Genomic DNA, 21927 nt, shown 5'->3' with positions numbered 1-21927 from the left:
TAGGAGTGACTGGGAGTGACTGGGATTGGGGTTGGATACTCCACTGCCATGGAATCCATCCAGGGAGAGGCTCCCCGGGGAGGAACCTTCGACACCGACGACCAGTGAGGGACTGGGATGGACTGGGATGGACTGGGAGTCACTGGGAGTCACTGGGATTGGGATTAGGAGTGACTGGGAGTGACTGGGATTGGGATTAGGAGTGACTGGGAGTGACTGGGATTGGGGTTGGATACTCCACTGCCATGGAATCCATCCAGGGAGAGGCTCCACGGGGAGGAACCTTCGACACCGACGACCAGTGAGGGACTGGGATGGACTGGGATGGACTGGGAGTGACTGGGATGGACTGGGATGGACTGGGAGTGACTGGGAGTCACTGGGATGGACTGGGATTGGGATTAGGAGTGACTGGGAGTGACTGGGATTGGGGTTGGATACTCCACTGCCATGGAATCCATCCAGGGAGAGGCTCCCCGGGGAGGAACCTTCGACACCGACGACCAGTGAGGGACTGGGATGGACTGGGAGTCACTGGGAGTCACTGGGATGGACTGGGAGTCACTGGGAGTCACTGGGATTGGGATTAGGGGTGACTGGGAGTGACTGGGAGTGACTGGGATTGGGACTGGGAGTGACTGGGACGGACTGGGATTGGGACTGGGACGGACTGGGACGGACTGGGAATGACTGGGACAGACTGGGACGGACTGGGATTGGGACTGGGACAGACTGGGACAGACTGGGACAGACTGGGACGGACTGGGATTGGGACTGGGACAGACTGGGACGGACTGGGACGGACTGGGACAGACTGGGACAGACTGGGACTGACTGGGACAGACTGGGACGGACTGGGAATGACTGGGACAGACTGGGACAGACTGGGACTGACTGGGACAGACTGGGACGGACTGGGACAGACTGGGACAGACTGGGACGGACTGGGACAGACTGGGACGGACTGGGATTGGCAGTTCCGGGATCAGGACCCCTCCCCATTCCCTGCCCCATTCCCGATCCCTGTTTTCCCAGGATGGGCGGAATTCCCGCCCGGAATTCCCGCGGCGAGCGGCTGCTGCTCTACATCGGCATCATCGACATCCTGCAGTCCTACCGGTCAGTCCTCAGCAATTAATCACTGATTATTAATTACTAATTAATAGATCTGAGATTTCCCCACATCCTGCAGTCCTACCGGTCAGTCCTCAGCAATTAATCACTGATTATTAATTACTGATTAACGAATCTGAGATTTCCCCACATCCTGCAGTCCTACCGGTCAGTCCTCAGCAATTAATCACTGATTATTAATTACTGATTAACGAATCTGAGATTTCCCCACATCCTGCAGTCCTACCGGTCAGTCCTCAGCAATTAATCACTGATTATTAATTACTGATTAACGAATCTGAGATTTCCCCACATCCTGCAGTCCTACCGGTCAGTCCTCAGCAATTAATCACTGATTATTAATTACTGATTAATAGATCTGAGATTTCCTGAGGTCCTGCAGTCCTACCGGTCAGTCCTCAGCAATTAATCACTAATTATTAATTACTAATTAATAGATCTGAGATTTCCTGAGGTCCTGCAGTCCTACCAGTCAGTCCTGAGCAGTTATTAATTATTATTAATAATAATGCTTGATTATTAATAATTAAGAATGGAGCTAGTGACGTGTAACAATTAAAATGTATTAAATATAACAATTAATATGTGATTATACATAGCACAATAATAAATAGGAATATTAATAGTATTAATGAATAGCAAAATAATGAAGTATCATGAGAAATAAATAGATAAATACATCATTAATGTATAGTAATAAAATTATTAATAAAATAATAATAATAATAATAATAATATGTATAATTAATAGATGAGAATGTTACGTGTGCGTACACAATAACCTCCCAAACGTGTTTATATTAATTAAAACTTTATTAATCGATCATTTAATTGCAGGATAATTAATAAAGTAACCTTATGGTTTTATTAATTAGCCAAAGGCTGGGAATTCCATGGGAATTCCATTAAAAATAAATGGGATGAAGGGGGAGAGTCCAAACCCTGGGAATTCCTGGGAATTCCGTAAAAAACCGGGATGAACAGGGAGAATCCAAACCCTGGGAATTCCGTGGGAATTCCTGGGAATTCCATAAAAAAACCTGGGATGAACAGGGAGAATCCAAACCCTGGGAATTCTGTGGGAATTCCATAAAAAAATCTGGGATAAAGGGGGAGAATCCAAACCCCGGGAATTCCGTGGGAATTTATGGGAATTCCTGGGAATTCCATAAAAAAATGGGATAAAAAGGGAGAATCCAAACCCTGGGAATTCCTTGGGAATTCTGTGGGAATTCCATAAAAAAACCTGGGATGAACAGGGAGAATCCAAACCCTGGGAATTCCATGGGAATTCTGTGGGAATTCCATAAAAAAAATCTGGGATAAAGGGGGAGAATCCAAACCCTGGGGATTCCTGGGAATTTATGGGAATTCCTGGGAATTCCATAAAAAAATGGGATAAAAAGGGAGAATCCAAACCCCGGGAATTCCATGGGAATTCTGTGGGAATTCCATAAAAAAAATCTGGGATAAAGGGGGAGAATCCAAACCCTGGGAATTCCTGGGAATTCCTGGGAATTCCATAAAAAAACCCGGGATGAACAGGGAGAATCCAAACCCTTGGGATTCCTGGGAATTCCATAAAAAAAATCTGGGATAAAGGGGGAGAATCCAAACCCTGGGAATTTCCTGGGAATTCCATAAAAAAAATCTGGGATAAAGGGGGAGAATCCAAACCCCGGGAATTCCGTGGGAATTTATGGGAATTCCTGGGAATTCCATAAAAAAATGGGATAAAAAGGGAGAATCCAAACCCCGGGAATTCCGTGGGAATTCTGTGGGAATTCCATAAAAAAAATCTGCGATAAAGGGGGAGAATCCAAACCCTGGGAATTTCCTGGGAATTCCATGGGAATTCCATAAAAAAACTGGGATAAACAGGGAGAATCCAAACCCTGGGAATTTCCTGGGAATTCTGTGGGAATTCCATAAAAAATCTGGGATAAAGGGGGAGAATCCAAACCCTGGGAATTCCTTGGGAATTCTGTGGGAATTCCCGGGAATTCCATAAAAAAAACTGGGATGAACAGGGAGAATCCAAACCCTGGGAATTCCGTGGGGATTCTGAGGGAATTCCGTAAAAAAAATCTGGGATAAAAAGGGAGAATCCAAACCCTGGGGATTCCGTGGGAATTTATGGGAATTCCTGGGAATTCCATAAAAAACTGGGATAAAAAGGGAGAATCCAAACCCTGGGAATTCCTGGGAATTCCATAAAAAAATGGGATAAACAGGGAGAATCCAAACCCTGGGAATTCTGTGGGAATTCTGTGGGAATTCTGTGGGATTTCCTGGGAATTCTGTGGGAATTCTGTGGGATTTCCTGGGAATTCTGTGGGAATTCTGTGGGAATTCTGTGGGAATTCTGTGGGAATTCTGTGGGAATTCTGTGGGAATTCTGTGGGATTTCCTGGGAATTCTGTGGGAATTCTGTGGGATTTCCTGGGAATTCTGTGGGAATTCTGTGGGATTTCCGTGGGATTTCCTGGGAATTCTGTGGGATTTCCTGGGAATTCTGTGGGATTTCCGTGGGAATTCTGTGGGAATTCTGTGGGAATTCTGTGGGATTTCCTGGGAATTCTGTGGGAATTCTGTGGGAATTCTGTGGGATTTCCTGGGAATTCTGTGGGAATTCTGTGGGAATTCTGTGGGAATTCTGTGGGATTTCCTGGGAATTCTGTGGGAATTCTGTGGGATTTCCGTGGGATTTCCTGGGAATTCTGTGGGAATTCTGTGGGAATTCTGTGGGAATTCTGTGGGATTTCCTGGGAATTCTGTGGGAATTCTGTGGGAATTCTGTGGGAATTCTGTGGGAATTCTGTGGGATTTCCTGGGAATTCTGTGGGAATTCTGTGGGAATTCTGTGGGATTTCCTGGGAATTCTGTGGGAATTCTGTGGGATTTCCTGGGAATTCTGTGGGAATTCTGTGGGATTTCCTGGGAATTCCGTGGGAATTCCTGGGAATTCTGTGGGAATTCTGTGGGATTTCCTGGGAATTCCGTGGGAATTCCTGGGAATTCTGTGGGAATTCTGTGGGATTTCCTGGGAATTCTGTGGGAATTCTGTGGGAATTCTGTGGGATTTCCTGGGAATTCTGTGGGAATTCTGTGGGATTTCCTGGGAATTCTGTGGGAATTCTGTGGGATTTCCTGGGAATTCTGTGGGAATTCTGTGGGATTTCCTGGGAATTCTGTGGGAATTCTGTGGGATTTCCTGGGAATTCTGTGGGAATTCCTGGGAATTCTGTGGGAATTCTGTGGGATTTCCTGGGAATTCTGTGGGAATTCTGTGGGAATTCCGTGGGAATTCCTGGGAATTCTGTGGGAATTCTGTGGGGATTTCCTGGGAATTCTGTGGGAATTCTGTGGGATTTCCTGGGAATTCTGTGGGAATTCTGTGGGAATTCTGTGGGATTTCCTGGGAATTCTGTGGGAATTCTGTGGGAATTCTGTGGGATTTCCTGGGAATTCCATGGGAATTCTGTGGGAATTCCCGCTCCGTTCCCTCCCTGCAGGTTCGTGAAGAAGCTCGAGCACTCCTGGAAGGCGCTGGTGCACGACGGGGTGAGTGGGAAAATCGGGAATTCTCCTGGGAAAATGGGAATTCTCATGGAAAAATGGGAATTTTCATGGAAAAATCGGGAATTTTCATGGGAAAATCGGGAATTCTCATGGAAAAATGGGAATTCTCCTGGGAAAATGGGAATTCTCATGGGAAAATGGGAATTCTCATGGGAAAATCGGGAATTCTCATGGAAAAATGGGAATTCTCCTGGGAAAATGGGAATTCTCATGGGAAAATGGGAATTCTCATGGGAAAATCGGGAATTCTCATGGAAAAATGGGAATTCTCATGGAAAAATGGGAATTTTCATGGAAAAATGGGAATTCTCATGGAAAAATGGGAATTTTCATGGAAAAATGGGAATTCTCATGGGAAAAATGGGAATTCTCATGGGAAAATGGGAATTCTCATGGAAAAACGGGAATTCTCATGGGAAAATCGGGAATTCTCATGGGAAAATTGTGAATTCTCATGGAAAAAACGGGAATTCTCCTGGAAAAATGGGAATTATCCTGGAAAAAATCGGGAATTTTCATGGAAAATCGGGAATTCTCATGGAAAAATTGGGAATTCTCACGGAAAAATGGGAATTCTCATGGAGAAAATGGGAATTCTCCTGGAAAAAATTGGGAATTTTCATGGAAAAATGGGAATTCTCATGGGAAAAATGGGAATTCTCATGGGAAAATTGGGAATTTTCATGGAGAAAATGGGAATTCTCCTGGAAAAATTGGGAATTCTCATGGAAAAATGGGAATTCTCATGGGAAAATCGGGAATTCTCCTGGAAAAATGGGAATTTTCATGGAAAAATGGGAATTCTCATGGGAAAAATGGGAATTCTCATGGAAAAACAGGAATTTTCATGGAAGTTTTCATGGAAAAGCGGGAATTTTCATGGAAAATCAGGATTTTTCATTAACAAAATGGGAATTCTCATGGGAAGAGGGATTTATTTTGGGGGGAAATGGGGCTTTTTGAAGGAAAAAGGGATTTTTATTGGGAAAATGGGACTTGGGATGGGAAAAACGGGATTTTTGCCATTGGAAAATGGGATTTTTTAGGGAAAGTGCCTTTTTTTTAAGGGAATTTGGCCCCTTTTTTATGGAAAACTCCCAATCCTTCAGGAAAATTCCCAATTTTTAAGGAAACTTCCCAAATTTGAAGATTTTTCCCTCTGAATTCTTGGGATTTCCCTCCAAATTCCCAAAATTTGGGGATTTCTCCCCAAAACCTCTTCCCTAAAGTGCTGTCCCAATCATTTTTCACCTGAATTCCCGGGAATTCTCTCCCAAACCCTTCCCAAATCCATCAATTTTCTCACTTCCCCTCAAAATTCCCAGGATTTCCCCCCAAATTCCCAGAATTTCTCCCCAGATCCATCCATTCCCCCCCAAATTCCCAGGATTTTCCCCCAAATTCCCAGGATTTCCATCCAAATTCCCAAGTTTTCCCCCCAAATTCCCAGGATTTCCATCCAAATTCCCAGGATTTCCATCCAAATTCCCAAGTTTTCCCCCCAAATTCCCAGGATTTCCCCCAAATTCCCAGGATTTCCCCCAAAATTCCCAAGTTTTCCCCCAAAATTCCCAGGATTTTCCCCCAAAATTCCCAAGATTTCCCCCCAAATTCCCAAGTTTTCCCCCAAAATTCCCAGATTTTCCCCCCAAAATTCCCAGGTTTTCCCCCAAATTCCCAGGATTTCCCCCAAAATTCCCAGGATTTCCCCCCAAATTCCCAAGATTTCCATCCAAATTCCCAGGATTTCCCCCAAATTCCCAAGTATTCCCCCAAATTCCCAAGTTTTCCCCCAAAATTCCCAAGATTTCCCTCCAAATTCCCAACCCCCCCCCCCCCAAAACCCCTCCAAACTCCCCCTCCCCCTCCGGAATTCCCGGGATTTCCCCCCAAATTCCCAGAATTTTCCCCCAGAATTCCCAAGATTTTTCCCCCAAAATTCCACAAGTTTTCCCCCAAAATTCCCAGGATTTCCCCCAAATTCCCAAGTTTTCCATCCAAATTCCCAGGATTTTACCCCAAAATTCCCAGGATTTCCCCCCAAATTCCAAAGCCTCCCCCCAAAACCCCTCCAGGAACTCCCCCTCCCCCTCCGGAATTCCCAGGATTTCCCCCCGAATTCCCAGGATTTTCCCCCCAAAATTCCCAGGATTTCCCCCCAAAATTCCCAGGATTTTACCCCAAAATTCCCAAGATTTCCCCCAAAATTCCCAGGAATTTCTCCCCAGACCCATCCATTCCCCCCAAATTCCCAAGATTTTCCCCCCAATTCCCAGGATTTCCCCCAAAATTCCCAGGATTTCCCCCAAATTCCCAAGATTTCCCCCAAATTCCCAGGATCTCCCCCCACATTCCCAGAATTTCCATCCCAAATTCCCAAGATTTTCCCCCAAATTCCCAACCCCCCCCCAAAACCCCTCCAAACTCCCCCTCCCCCTCCGGAATTCCCGGGATTTTCCCCCCAAAATTCCCAGGGTTTCCCCCCAAATTCCCAGGAATTTCTCCCCAGACCCATCCATTCCCCCCCAAATTCCCAGGATTTTTCCCCCCAAATTCCCAGAATTTTCCCCCTGAATTCCCAGGATTTTTCCCCCAAATTCCCAGAATTTCTCCCCAGACCCATCCATTCCCCCCGAAACTCCCAAGTTTTCCCCCAAAATTCCCAAGTTTTCCCCCAAATTCCCAGGATTTCCCCCAAAATTCCCAGGATTTCCCCCCAAATTCCCAAGATTTCCCCCCAAATTCCCAGGCTTTCCCCCAAATTCCCAGGATTTCCCCCAAATTCCCAGGATTTCCACCCAAATTCCCAGGATTTCCCCCAGAATTCCCAGAATTTCTCCCCAGACCCATCCATTCCCCCCCAAATTCCCAAGATTTCCCCCCAAATTCCCAACCCCCCCCCCAAAACCCCTCCAAAACTCCCCCTCCCCCTCCGGAATTCCCGGGATTTCCCCCCTAATTCCCGTTTTTTCCCGGAATTCCAGGACACGGTGTCGGTGCACCGGCCCAGCTTCTACGCCGAGCGCTTCCAGCGCTTCATGTGCCACACGGTGTTCCGCAAAATCCCACGTGAGTGCCCCAAATTCCCGATTTCCCCTCCCCTTCCCCCCAAATCCCCTGCAATTCCCAAATCCCCCATCTCCCCCCTTTTTTTTCCCCCTTTTTCCAGCTTTTTCCCGGATTTTTCCCGGATTTTTTCCCGGATCTTTCCCGGATTTTTCCCGGATTTTTTCCCTGTTTTTCCCCGGATTTTTCCCGGATTTTTCCCGGATTTTTCCCGGATTTTTTCCCCGTTTTTCCAGCTTTTTCCTGGATTTTTCCCGTATTTTTCCCGGATTTTTCCCGGATTCTTCCCGGATTTTTCCAGATTTTTCCCGGATTCTTCCCGGATTTTTTCCCGGATTCTTCCCGGATTTTTCCCGGATTTTTTCCCAGATTTTTCCCGGATTCTTCCCGGATTTTTTCCCGGATTTTTTCCCGAATTTTTCCCGGATTTTCCCCGGATTTTTCCCGGATTTTTTCCCGGATTTTTTCCCGGATTTTTTCCCAGATTTTTTCCCAGATTTTTCCCGGATTTTTCCCGGATTTTCCCCGGATTTTTCCCGGATTTTTCCCGGATTTTTCCCGGATTTTTCCCGGATTTTTTCCCCGTTTTTCCAGCTTTTTCCCAGACTTTTCCCGCATTTTTCCCGGATTTTTTCCCGGATTTTTCCCGGATTTTTCCCGGATTTTTCCCGGATTTTTTCCCCGTTTTTCCAGCTTTTTCCCGGATTTTTTCCCGGATTTTCCCCGGATTTTTTCCCGGATTTTTTCCCGGATTTTTCCCGGATTTTTCCCCGGACATTTCCCGGACTTTTCCCGAATTTTTCCCAGATTTTTCCCGGATTTTTCCCGGATTTTTTCCCGGATTTTTCCCGGATTTTTTCCCGGACTTTCCCCGGATTTTTCCCGGATTCTTCCCGGATTTTTTCCCGGATTTTTCCCAATTTTTTCCCGGATTTTTCCCGGATTTTTCCCGTTTTATTTTCGTTTTCTCGCCGTTAAAAAAAATCCCTAAAAAACCCTAAAAAAAAAAAAAAAAAAAATCCCCCGGAAAAGTCGGGAAAGTGGAATTTTTATGGAAAAATTTCCTTTTCTCCTGGATTTTTTTCCCCTTTCCCGCCTTTCCTTACGGATTTTTCCCACATTCCAAAGGTTTTCCTGCTTCTCCCAGCCCTCCCCTTCCTTCTCTTTCCCTAAAAAAAATCCGGGAAAATGCTTTTTTTTTAGGGAATTTTTTCCCTCTTTCCCAAACTTTTCCTTCTCCCATTCTCTTTCCTTAAAATCCCTTTGGAAAACCTGGAAAAGTGGTTTTTTTCCCCCAAAAAAAATGCTGTTTTTAATCCATTTAATCCATTTTTTAATGGATTTTTCCCCCTTTTCCTCCTTTCCCCCTCTTCTCTCCCTAAAAACTCCCTGGAAAAGCTGGAAAAATCCTTTTTTTCCTTGGAAAAAATATTTTTTTCCTGGAAAAGTGCTTTTTTCCCTGGAAAAATCCTTTAATTCCTTGGAAAAAATCTTTTATTCCCTGGAAAAATCCATTTTTTCCTTGGAAAAAATATTTTATTCCCTGGAAAAATCCATTTTTTCCTTGGAAAAGTGCTTTTTTCCTTGGAAAAATCCTTTTTTTCTTGGAAAAAAATCATTTATTCCCTGGAAAAATCCATTTTTTCTTTGGAAAAGTGCTTTTTTCCATGGAAAAATCCTTTAATTCCTTGGAAAAAATATTTTATTCCCTGGAAAAATCCTTTTTTCCTTGGGAAAGTGCTTTTCTGCTGGAAAAATCCATTTTTTCTTTGGAAAAGTGCTTTTTTCCCTGGAAAAATCCTTTAATTCCTTGGAAAAAATATTTTATTCCCTGGAAAAATCCATTTTTTCCCTGGAAAAGTGCTTTTTTCCTTGGAAAAATCCGTTTTTTCCTTGGAAAAAATATTTTATTCCCTGGTAAAATCCATTTTTTCCCTGGAAAATGATTTTTTTCCCCTGGAAAAATCCATTTTTTCCCTGGAAAACTGCTTTTATTCCTGGAAAAATCCATTTTTTCCCTGGAAAAGTGCTTTTATTCCTGGAAAAATCCGTTTTTTCCCTGGAAAAGTGCTTTTATTCCTGGAAAAATCCGTTTTTTCCCTGGAAAAGTGCTTTTATTCCTGGAAAAATCCATTTTTTCCCTGGAAAAGTGCTTTTATTCCTGGAAAAATCCATTTTTTCCCTGGAAAAGTGCTTTTATTCCTGGAAAAATCCATTTTTTCCCTGGAAAAGTGCTTTTATTCCTGGAAAAATCCGTTTTTTCCCTGGAAAAGTGCTTTTATTCCTGGAAAAACCCTTTTTCTCCTTGGAAAAGTGCTTTTCTGCTGGAAAAACCCTTTTTCTCCTTGGAAAAAAATCATTTATTCTCTGGAAAAAAATCTTTTTTTCCTTGGAAAATGATTTTTCCCCCCTGGAAAAATCCATTTTTTCCCCTGGAAAAATCCCTTCCCTACGGATTTCCCCCTTTTCCTCCCCCTCCCCGCCCCGGACCCCCTGGAAATTCCGGTTTTTCCCATGGAATTTTCCCTTTTCCAGTGAAAGCCTCCCCCTCCAAGAAGAGCCGGAGCGGCGGCGCCGTTCCCAGGAGGAGCTGCCAGGGCGGGATCCCCGTCCCGACACAAACCCCGGCATCCGGCGACGCCAAAACACAGCCGGGCCCCGAGGGGGACCCGGAGCAAGGTGGGGACACCGGGATTCATCCCGAAAAAATCCTAATTTCGTCCCAAAAAATTCCTAATTTTATCCCAAAAAAATCCTAATTTTATCCCAAAAAAATCCAAATTTCGTCCCAAAAAAATCCAAATTTCGTCCCAAAAAATTCCTAATTTTATCCCAAAAAAATCCAAATTTCATCCCAAAAAATTCCTAATTTTATCCCAAAAAAATCCTAATTTCATCCCAAAAAATTCCTAATTTTATCCCAAAAAATTCCTAATTTCATCCCAAAAAATTCCCTGTTTTTATCCCAAAAAAATCCTAATTTCATCCCAAAAAATTCCTAATTTTATCCCGAAAAATTCCTAATTTTATCCCAAAAAAATCCTTTTTTCGTCCCAAAAAAATTCCTAATTTTATCCCAAAAATATCCTAATTTTATCCCAAAAAATTCCTAATTTTATCCCAAAAAATTCCTAATTTTATCCCAAAAAAATCCTAATTTTATCCCGAAAAAATCCTAATTTCGTCCCAAAAAAATTCCTAATTTTATCCCAAAAAAATCCTACTTTTATCCCAAAAAAATCCTAATTTCGTCCCAAAAAAATTCCTAATTTTATCCCAAAAAATTCCTAATTTTATCCCAAAAAAATCCTAATTTTATCCCGAAAAATTCCTAATTTTATCCCAAAAAAATTCCTAATTTTATCCCAAAAAATTCCTAATTTTATCCCAAAAAAATCCTAATTTTATCCCAAAAAAATCCTAATTTCGTCCCAAAAAAATTCCTAATTTCATCCCAAAAAATTCCTAATTTTATCCCAAAAAATTCCTAATTTTATCCCAAAAAAATCCTAATTTTATCCCAAAAAATTCCCCGTTTTTATCCCAAAAAATTCCTAATTTTATCCCAAAAAAATCCAAATTTCATCCCAAAAAAATCCAAATTTCGTCCCAAAAAATTCCTAATTTTATCCCGAAAAATTCCTAATTTTATCCCAAAAAAATCCAAATTTTATCCCAAAAAATTCCTAATTTTATCCCAAAAAAATCCTAATTTCATCCCAAAAAATTCCTAATTTTATCCCAAAAAAATCCAAATTTCATCCCAAAAAATTCCTAATTTTATCCCAAAAAATTCCAAATTTCATCCTAAAAAATCCTCCTTTCATCCCAAAAAATTCCCTGTTTTTATCCCAAAAAATTCCTAATTTTATCCCCAAAAATTCCCCGTTTTTATCCCCAAAATTTCCCTGCTTTTATCCCAAAAAAATCCCCATATTTAGCACAAAAAACTCCCTGATTTCATCCCAAAAAAATCCTCCTTTGTATCCCAAAAATCCCCTTTGCATCCCAAAAAATCCTGATTCCATTCCCAGTTCCCAACCGCATTCCCAGTTCCCCATTCCCAGTTCCCCATTCCCAGTTTCCCTTTCCCAGTTTCCCATTCCCAGTTTCCCATTCCCAGTTTCCCATTCCCAGTTTCCCGTTCCCATTCCCAGTTTCCCATTCCCAGTTTCCCATTCCCATTCCCAGTTTCCCATTCCCATTCCCATTCCCATTCCCATTCCCAGTTTCCCATTCCCATTCCCAGTTTCCCATTCCCATTCCCATTCCCATTCCCATTCCCATTCCCAGTTTCCCATTCCCATTCCCAGTTTCCCATTCCCATTCCCATTCCCATTCCCATTCCCATTCCCAGTTTCCCATTCCCATTCCCAGTTTCCCATTCCCATTCCCATTCCCAGTTTCCCATTCCCAGTTTCCCATTCCCAGTTTCCCATTCCCATTCCCATTCCCATTCCCGCGCTCCCGCGCTCTCCGGCTCTGGCTTCCCATTCCCATTCCCAGTTTCCCAGTTTCCCATTCCCAGTTCCCCATTCCCATTCCCAGTTTCCCATTCCCAGTTTCCCATTCCCATTCCCAGTTTCCCATTCCCAGTTTCCCATTCCCATTCCCATTCCCAGTTTCCCATTCCCAGTTTCCCATTCCCAGTTTCCCATTCCCATTCCCAGTTTCCCATTCCCAGTTTCCCATTCCCAGTTTCCCATTCCCAGTTTCCCATTCCCATTCCCATTCCCATTCCCAGTTTCCCATTCCCAGTTTCCCATTCCCAGTTTCCCATTCCCAGTTTCCCATTCCCAGTTTCCCGGCCGGACGTGCTCCCGCGCTCTCTCCGGGCTCTGGCTCTGCCCATTCCCATTCCCAGTTTCCCATTCCCATTCCCATTCCCAGTTTCCCATTCCCAGTTTCCCATTCCCAGTTTCCCATTCCCATTCCCATTCCCATTCCCAGTTTCCCATTCCCATTCCCATTCCCATTCCCAGTTTCCCATTCCCAGTTTCCCATTCCCAGTTTCCCATTCCCAGTTTCCCATTCCCCAGTTTCCCCATTCCCGGACGTGCTCCCCGCTCTCCCTCCGGGCTCTCCTCATTCCCATTCCCAGTTTCCCATTCCCAGTTTCCCATTCCCATTCCCAGTTTCCCATTCCCATTCCCAGTTTCCCATTCCCAGTTTCCCATTCCCATTCCCATTCCCATTCCCATTCCCAGTTTCCCATTCCCAGTTTCCCATTCCCATTCCCATTCCCAGTTTCCCATTCCCAGTTTCCCATTCCCATTCCCATTCCCATTCCCATTCCCAGTTTCCCATTCCCATTCCCAGTTCCCATTCCCATTCCCATTCCCATTCCCAGTTTCCCATTCCCATTCCCATTCCCAGTTTCCCATTCCCAGTTTCCCATTCCCATTCCCATTCCCATTCCCATTCCCAGTTTCCCATTCCCAGTTTCCCATTCCCATTCCCAGTTTCCCATTCCCAGTTTCCCGGCCGGTCGTGCTCCCAATCCCATTCCATTCCCAGTTTCCCATTCCCATTCCATTCCCATTCCCATTTCCCCAGTTTCCCATTCCCATTCCCATTCCCATTCCCATTCCCCATTCCCATTCCCATTCCCAGTTTCCCATTCCCAGTTCCCCATTCCCAGTATCCCATTCCCAGTTTCCCATTCCCAGTTTCCCATTCCCATTCCCATTCCCAGTTTCCCATTCCCAGTTTCCCATTCCCATTCCCATTCCCATTCCCAGTTTCCCATTCCCATTCCCATTCCCAGTTTCCCATTCCCAGTTTCCCATTCCCATTCCCATTCCCAGTTTCCCATTCCCATTCCCATTCCCATTCCCAGTTTCCCATTCCCAGTTTCCCATTCCCATTCCCAGTTTCCCATTCCCATTCCCAGTTTCCCATTCCCAGTTTCCCATTCCCAGTTTCCCATTCCCAGTTTCCCATTCCCATTCCCATTCCCAGTTTCCCATTCCCATTCCCAGTTTCCCATTCCCATTCCCATTCCCAGTTTCCCATTCCCATTCCCAGTTTCCCATTCCCAGTTTCCCATTCCCATTCCCATTCCCAGTTTCCCATTCCCATTCCCAGTTTCCCATTCCCAGTTTCCCGGCCGGACGTGCTCCCGCGCTCTCTCCGGGCTCTGGCTCTGCCCATTCCCATTCCCAGTTTCCCATTCCCATTCCCATTCCCATTCCCAGTTTCCCATTCCCAGTTTCCCATTCCCATTCCCAGTTTCCCATTCCCAGTTTCCCGGCCGGACGTGCTCCCGCGCTCTCTCCGAGCTCTGGCTCTGCCGTTGCCGTCCCCGTCCCTGTCCAGCCCCTCCCTCGGCAGCGCCGGCGCCGCCTCCCCCCCCAGCAGGTACCGGGATCGGGAATGGGAACTGGGAATGGGAATGGGAATGGGAATGGGGAACTGGGAATGGGAATGGGGAACTGGGAATGGGAAACTGGGAATGGGAAACTGGGAATGGGAAACTGGGAATGGGGAACTGGGAATGGGAATGGGAAACTGGGAATGGGAAACTGGGAATGGGGAACTGGGAATGGGAAACTGGGAATGGGAATGGGAATGGGAATGGGAAACTGGGAATGGGAATGGGAAACTGGGAATGGGAATGGGAAACTGGGAATGGGGAGCTGGGAATGGGAATGGGAAACTGGGAATGGGAAACTGGGAATGGGAAACTGGGAATGGGGAACTGGGAATGGGAAACTGGGAATGGGAATGGGAATGGGAATGGGAAACTGGGAATGGGAATGGGAAACTGGGAATGGGAATGGGAAACTGGGAATGGGAATGGGAATGGGAATGGGAAACTGGGAATGGGAATGGGAAACTGGGAATGGGAATGGGAATGGGGAACTGGGAATGGGAAACTGGGAATGGGGAACTGGGAATGGGAAACTGGGAATGGGGAACTGGGAATGGGAAACTGGGAATGGGATTGGGGATGGGAATGGGAAACTGGGAATGGGGAACTGGGAATGGGAAACTGGGAATGGGGAACTGGGAATGGGAATGGGAATGGGATTGGGGATGGGAATGGGAAACTGGGAATGGGGAACTGGGAATGGGAAACTGGGAATGGGGAACTGGGAATGGGAAACTGGGAATGGGAAACTGGGAATGGGGAACTGGGAATGGGATACTGGGAATGGGAAACTGGGAATGGGAATGGGAATGGGAATGGGAAACTGGGAATGGGAATGGGAAACTGGGAATGGGAAACTGGGAATGGGAAACTGGGAATGGGAATGGGAATGGGAATGGGAATGGGAAACTGGGAATGGGAATGGGAATGGGAATGGGAAACTGGGAATGGGAATGGGAAACTGGGAATGGGAAACTGGGAATGGGAATGGGAAACTGGGAATGGGAAACTGGGAATGGGAATGGGAAACTGGGAATGGGAATGGGAAACTGGGAATGGGAATAGGGAACTGGGAATGGGAAACTGGGAATGGGAATGGGAATGGGAAACTGGGAATGGGAATGGGAATGGGAAACTGGGAATGGGAATGGGAAACTGGGAATGGGAATAGGGAACTGGGAATGGGAAACTGGGAATGGGAATGGGAATGGGAAACTGGGAATGGGAATGGGAATGGGAAACTGGGAATGGGAATGGGAATGGGAATGGGAAACTGGGAATGGGAATGGGAAACTGGGAATGGGGAACTGGGAATGGGAAACTGGGAATGGGAAACTGGGAATGGGAAACTGGGAATGGGAAACTGGGAATGGGAAACTGGGAATGGGAATGGGAATGGGAATGGGAATGGGAATGGGGAACTGGGAATGGGAAACTGGGAATGGGAATGGGAAACTGGGAATGGGAAACTGGGAATGGGAATGGGAAACTGGGAATGGGAAACTGGGAATGGGAATGGGAATGGGAATGGGAAACTGGGAATGGGAATGGGAAACTGGGAATGGGAATGGGAAACTGGGAATGGGAATGGGAATGGGAAACTGGGAATGGGAATGGGAAACTGGGAATGGGAATGGGAATGGGAAACTGGGAATGGGAAACTGGGAATGGGAATGGGAAACTGGGAATGGGAATGGGAATGGGAAACTGGGAATGGGGAACTGGGAATGGGAAACTGGAATGGAAACTGGGAATGGGAAACTGGGAATGGGGGAACTGGAATGGGAAACTGGGAATGGGAAACTGGGAATGGGAATGGAATGGGAATGGAAAACTGGGAATGGAAAACTGGGAATGGGAATGGGAATGGGAAACTGGGAATGGGAAACTGGGAATGGGATACTGGGAATGGGGAACTGGGAATGGGAAACTGGGAATGTGAAACTGGGAATGGGAATGGGAATGGGAATGGGAATGGGAAACTGGGAATGGGAATGGGAATGGGAATGGGAAACTGGGAATGGGAATGGGAATGGGGAACTGGGAATGGGAAACTGGGAATGGGGAACTGGGAATGGGAAACTGGGAATGGGAAACTGGGAATGGGAAACTGGGAATGGGAAACTGGGAATGGGAAACTGGGAATGGGAATGGGAAACTGGGAATGGGAAACTGGGAATGGGAATGGGAAACTGGGAATGGGATTGGGAAACTGGGAATGGGATTGGGAATGTGAATGGGTTCAGGATCAGGATTGGGAATGGGAATCAGGATCATTGCAGACGAGTTTGGGATTGGAATCGATCCTGGAGAGTTTGGGATCAGGAAAAGGGCTTGGGATCGATCCTGAGGGGTTTGGGCTCATTCCCGAGGATTTGGGCTCATTCCCGAGGATTTGGGCTCATTCCCGAGGATTTGGGCTCATTCCCGAGGATTTGGGCTCATTCCCGAGGATTTGGGCTCATTCCCGAGGATTTGGGCTCATTCCCGAGGATTTGGGCTCATTCCCGAGGATTTGGGCTCTTTCCCGAGGATTTGGGGTCTCTGCCCCATCCCAGCCCCGCTCCGGGAATGTCCCTTTGGAAAACCGGGAATTCTCCCTTGGGAGGGGGGGAGTTCCCCGCTGGGAATTCCCTCCCGGCATTCCCGGATTTCCGGCTGATCCCGGATTCCCGCAGGTCCGTGGGGGTGGAAATCCACCCGGGGCCCGGAGCAGCTCCCGGAGTTTCCAGGTGAGGCCGGATCCAGCTTTTCCCTGGAATATTTCCCGGGAAATCCCGGGATTTGGAGCTTTTTGGGGTCGGTTCTTTTCCCAAACTTGAGGAGTTTTTGGGGAATTCCCAAAATTTTCCGAGGAAAAATCCCGCTTTTCCCACTCCTGGGCTGGAATTCCCAGGGAATCCACAAGTTCTATGGAATTCCCAGGTGGAATTAACCTGGAATATTCCCTTGATCCTCGTTTTCCATGGAATTTTCCGGTGGAATTCCTGAGGGTTCTCTCTCCATCCGTGTTTTCCACGTGGAATTTTCACGGAATATTCCCTTGATCCCGAGTTTTCCGTGGAATTCCCCTCCGGAATTCCCAAGGATCCTCCCCCATCCTCGTATCCCACGGAATTCTCTCTCCCTCCAGCTCAGAAATCCCTGGAATTCCAAATTCCCGGAATTTGGCTCCCTGGATTCTTGGAAAGCTTCAAAATCCCCGGAAAAAAAAAAGGGAAAAAAACCCAAAAAAACTTGGGAAAAATCCGCTTTTCCTGGGAATTCCGTGGGAACAGCAGCGGGTTGGGATTCAGGCTGGGAATTCTTGGATTCCTCCTCCAGAATTCCCGGAAAATTCCCGTTTTTCCCGTTGTTTTTCCAGCCCTTCCCTGCCCCTGGAGCTGGAGGAGCTGCAGGAGACCGAGATCAGCTTTGTGAGTTTTCCATGGGGAAAGAAAAACCGGGAATTCCCGGGGATTTGGGAGGGGTTGGATCCCGGATTTTCCTGGGAATGGGGCGGGCTCGGCTCTTCCTTCATTCCCAAAGCTCAGCCTGGAAAATTCCGGGGCTTTGGGCAGCCCCAAAATCCCTGGAATTCCCAAAAAGGAGGAAAATTCCTCATTCCCGAGGGTTTGGAACATCCCAAATCCCCAAAATCCCTGGAAAAGGAGGAAAATTCCTCATTCCCGAGGGTTTGGAACATCCCAAATCCCCCAAAATCCCTGGAATTCCCAAAAAAAAGAGGAAAATTCCTCATTCCCGAGGGTTTGGAACATCCCAAATCCCCCAAAATCCCTGGAATTGCTGGAAAATTCCTCATTCCCGAGGGTTTGGAACATCCCAAATCCCCCAAAATCCCTGGAATTGCTGGAAAATTCCTCATTCCCGAGGGTTTGGAACATCCCAAATCCCCCAAAATCCCTGGAATTCCCAAAAAAAAGAGGAAAATTCCTCATTCCCGAGGGTTTGGAACATCCCAAATCCCCAAAATCCCTGGAAAAGGAGGAAAATTCCTCAGGAATTCCCAAAAAGGAGGAAAATTCCTCATTCCCGAGGGTTTGGAACATCCCAAATCCCCAAAATCCCTGGAAAAGGAGGAAAATTCCTCATTCCCGAGGGTTTGGAACATCCCAAATCCCCAAAATCCCTGGAAAAGGAGGAAAATTCCTCAGGAATTCCCAAAAAAAAGAGGAAAATTCCTCATTCCCGAGGGTTTGGAACATCCCAAATCCCCAAAATCCCTGGAATTCCCCAAAAAAAGGAGGAAAATTCCTCATTCCCGAGGGTTTGGAACATCCCAAATCCCCCAAAATCCCTGGAAAAGGAGGAAAATTCCTCATTCCCGAGGGTTTGGAACATCCCAAATCCCCAAAATCCCTGGAATTCTCAAAAAAAAGAGGAAAATTCCTCATTCCCGAGGGTTTGGAACATCCCAAATCCCCCAAAATCCCTGGAATTGCTGGAAAATTCCTCATTCCCGAGGGTTTGGAACATCCCAAATCCCCAAAATCCCTGGAAAAGGAGGAAAATTCCTCATTCCCGAGGGTTTGGAACATCCCAAATCCCCCAAAATCCCTGGAATTGTTGGAAAATTCCTCATTCCCGAGGGTTTGGAACATCCCAAATCCCCCAAAATCCCTGGAATTCCCAAAAAAAAGGAGGAAAATTCCTCATTCCCGAGGGTTTGGAACATCCCAAATCCCCAAAATCCCTGGAATTGCCGGAAAATTCCTCATTCCCGAGGGTTTGGAACATCCCAAATCCCCAAAATCCCTGGAATTCTCAAAAAAAAGAGGAAAATTCCTCATTCCCGAGGGTTTGGAACATCCCAAATCCCCCAAAATCCCTGGAATTGCTGGAAAATTCCTCATTCCCGAGGGTTTGGAACATCCCAAATCCCCAAAATCCCTGGAAAAGGAGGAAAATTCCTCATTCCCGAGGGTTTTGGAACATCCCAAATCCCCCAAAATCCCTGGAATTGTTGGAAAATTCCTCATTCCCGAGGGTTTGGAACATCCCAAACCCCCCAAAATCCCTGGAATTCTCAAAAAAAAGAGGAAAATTCCTCATTCCCGAGGGTTTGGAACATCCCAAATCCCCCAAAATCCCTGGAATTGCTGGAAAATTCCTCATTCCCGAGGGTTTGGAACATCCCAAATCCCCAAAATCCCTGGAATTGCTGGAAAATTCCTCATTCCCGAGGGTTTGGAACATCCCAAATCCCCCAAAACCCCTGGAATTCCCAAAAAAAAGAGGAAAATTCCTCATTCCCGAGGGTTTGGAACATCCCAAATCCCCAAAATTCCTGGAAAAGGAGGAAAATTCCTCATTCCCGAGGGTTTGGAACATCCCAAATCCCCAAAACCCCTGGAATTGTTGGAAAATTCCTCATTCCCGAGGGTTTGGAACATCCCAAATCCCCAAAATCCCTGGAATTGCTGGAAAATTCCTCATTCCCGAGGGTTTGGAACATCCCAAATCCCCAAAACCCCTGGAATTCCCAGAAAAAAAGGAGGAAAATTCCTCATTCCCGAGGGTTTGGAACATCCCAAATCCCCCAAAATCCCTGGAAAAGGAGGAAAATTCCTCAGGAATTCCCAAAAAAAAGAGGAAAATTCCTCATTCCCGAGGGTTTGGAACATCCCAAATCCCCCAAATCCCTGGAATTCCCAAAAAAAAGAGGAAAATTCCTCATTCCCGAGGGTTTGGAACATCCCAAATCCCCCAAAATCCCTGGAAAAGGAGGAAAATTCCTCAGGAATTCCCAAAAAAAAGAGGAAAATTCCTCATTCCCGAGGGTTTGGAACATCCCAAATCCCCAAAATCCCTGGAATTCCCCAAAAAAAGGAGGAAAATTCCTCATTCCCGAGGGTTTGGAACATCCCAAATCCCCCAAAATCCCTGGAAAAGGAGGAAAATTCCTCATTCCCGAGGGTTTGGAACATCCCAAATCCCCCAAAATCCCTGGAAAAGGAGGAAAATTCCTCAGGAATTCCCAAAAAAAAGAGGAAAATTCCTCATTCCCGAGGGTTTGGAACATCCCAAATCCCCCAAAATCCCTGGAATTGCTGGAAAATTCCTCATTCCCGAGGGTTTGGAACATCCCAAATCCCCAAAATCCCTGGAAAAGGAGGAAAATTCCTCATTCCCGAGGGTTTGGAACATCCCAAATCCCCCAAAATCCCTGGAATTGTTGGAAAATTCCTCATTCCCGAGGGTTTGGAACATCCCAAATCCCCCAAAATCCCTGGAATTCCCCAAAAAAAGGAGGAAAATTCCTCATTCCCGAGGGTTTGGAACATCCCAAATCCCCAAAATCCCTGGAATTCCCAAAAAAAAGAGGAAAATTCCTCATTCCCGAGGGTTTGGAACATCCCAAATCCCCAAAATCCCTGGAATTGCTGGAAAATTCCTCAGGAATTCCCAAAAAAAAGAGGAAAATTCCTCATTCCCGAGGGTTTGGAACATCCCAGGCTGGGAAATTTTGGGAGAAGCCCCAAATATTCCATGGGGAAAATTCCCGATTTTCCCCCCTCATTCCCTGGTTTTTTTTTTGTGGTTTCTCTTCCCAGTGAATCGGCGCCGACGGAATCCCGAAAAAACCCCACGAAACCCATAAAAATTCCCTCGGAATTCCTTCTTCTCCCACCCATCCTGGGAGCTGGAAAACCGGGAATCCCCCTCGGAAAAAAAAACCGGGAACGTCGAGATTCCCCCCCTTGGAATTCTCGGAGCCGCCGGATTCCTTGGAAAACCGAGGAGGAGCGGGATGAAAACCTCGGGAAAAGGGACTTGAAATTCCCAGGAATTCCCGAATTTTGGGATAAGAAACGAAACCAAAAACAAACGGGAGAGAATTCCTGGAAAATTCCCGATCGGAGCCCGATTTTTTTTATTTTTGGGAATTTTTTTGGAGGGAATTTTGGGGATTTTTTTGGAATTTTTAATCCGAATTTTTTTTGGGGAATTTCTGATGGATCCAATCCCGGTTTTTTTTAATCCTGTGGGAATTTTATTCACACCCAGGGATCTGCTCCGGGTTTTTCATGGAAAAATCCCCTGGAAAAACGGGATAAAAAAAGGAGGAAAAAATCATGGAAAAGCTCCTGGCTCCTCCCTTTTCCCAGCAGGAATTTTGGGGAATTTTTCCCACAATCAGGGAAGATTTTTTGGGGAATTTTTTGTAGGATTTGTTTTGGAATTTTTTGCGGGATTTTGTTTTTTAATTTTTTGGGATTTTTTGGGATTTTTTTCGGGGATTTTTTTCTGGGATTTTTTGGGGATTTTTTGGGATTTTTTGGGATTTTTTTCTGGGATTTTTTGGGATTTTTTAGGATTTTTTTCTGGGATTTTTTGGGGATTTTTTAGGATTTTTTTCTGGGATTTTTTGGTGTTTTTTTGGGATTTTTTGGGATTTTTTTCTGGGATTTTTTGGGGATTTTTTGGGGAATTTTTGGGATTTTTTGGGAATTTTTGGGGAATTTTTGGGATTTTTTTCTGGGATTTTTTGGGGAATTTTTGGGATCTTTTTTTAATTTTTGGGAAACTTTTGGGATTTTTTTAGGGTTTTTTTTAGGGGATTTTTTGGGATTTTTTTTAATTTTTGGGAATTTTTGGGATTTTTTTCTGGGATTTTTTGGGGAATTTTTGGGATTTTTTGGGAATTTTTGGGGATTTTTTGGGATGTTTTTTGGGATCTTTGGAATCCTGGGATTTCCCCCCTCGTTTTTTAAGGATTTCCCTCCCAAATCCCGGATTTTCCAATCCCTAAATCCCATTTTTTTTTTACC

General features: G+C 45.5%; 1 protein-coding gene across 1 annotated transcript in view; it reads left to right on the top strand.

Moving 5' to 3' along the window:
• Window positions 1–21652, top strand: part of PIP5K1A (phosphatidylinositol-4-phosphate 5-kinase type 1 alpha) — a 29832-nt gene extending 8180 nt beyond the window's left edge. Inside the window, exons 9-16 of the mRNA XM_088068495.1 lie at window positions 1036–1119; window positions 4650–4698; window positions 7701–7785; window positions 10318–10461; window positions 14028–14142; window positions 16834–16887; window positions 17520–17571; window positions 20710–21652. Coding sequence (XP_087924621.1) covers window positions 1036–1119; window positions 4650–4698; window positions 7701–7785; window positions 10318–10461; window positions 14028–14142; window positions 16834–16887; window positions 17520–17571; window positions 20710–20712 — 586 coding nt within the window. The 3' untranslated portion in view covers window positions 20713–21652. The remainder of the gene's footprint in view (window positions 1–1035; window positions 1120–4649; window positions 4699–7700; window positions 7786–10317; window positions 10462–14027; window positions 14143–16833; window positions 16888–17519; window positions 17572–20709) is intronic.
• Window positions 21653–21927: the final 275 nt, after the last annotated feature.

This window comes from Pseudopodoces humilis, chromosome 31, assembly GCF_049639895.1.
Source record: "Pseudopodoces humilis isolate 2021_Gansu_Grassland_sample_001 chromosome 31, ASM4963989v1, whole genome shotgun sequence".
Taxonomy (NCBI): domain Eukaryota; kingdom Metazoa; phylum Chordata; class Aves; order Passeriformes; family Paridae; genus Pseudopodoces; species Pseudopodoces humilis.
Note: the sequence above shows the minus strand (reverse complement) of the source record. Positions and strands in the feature narration are given on the sequence as shown.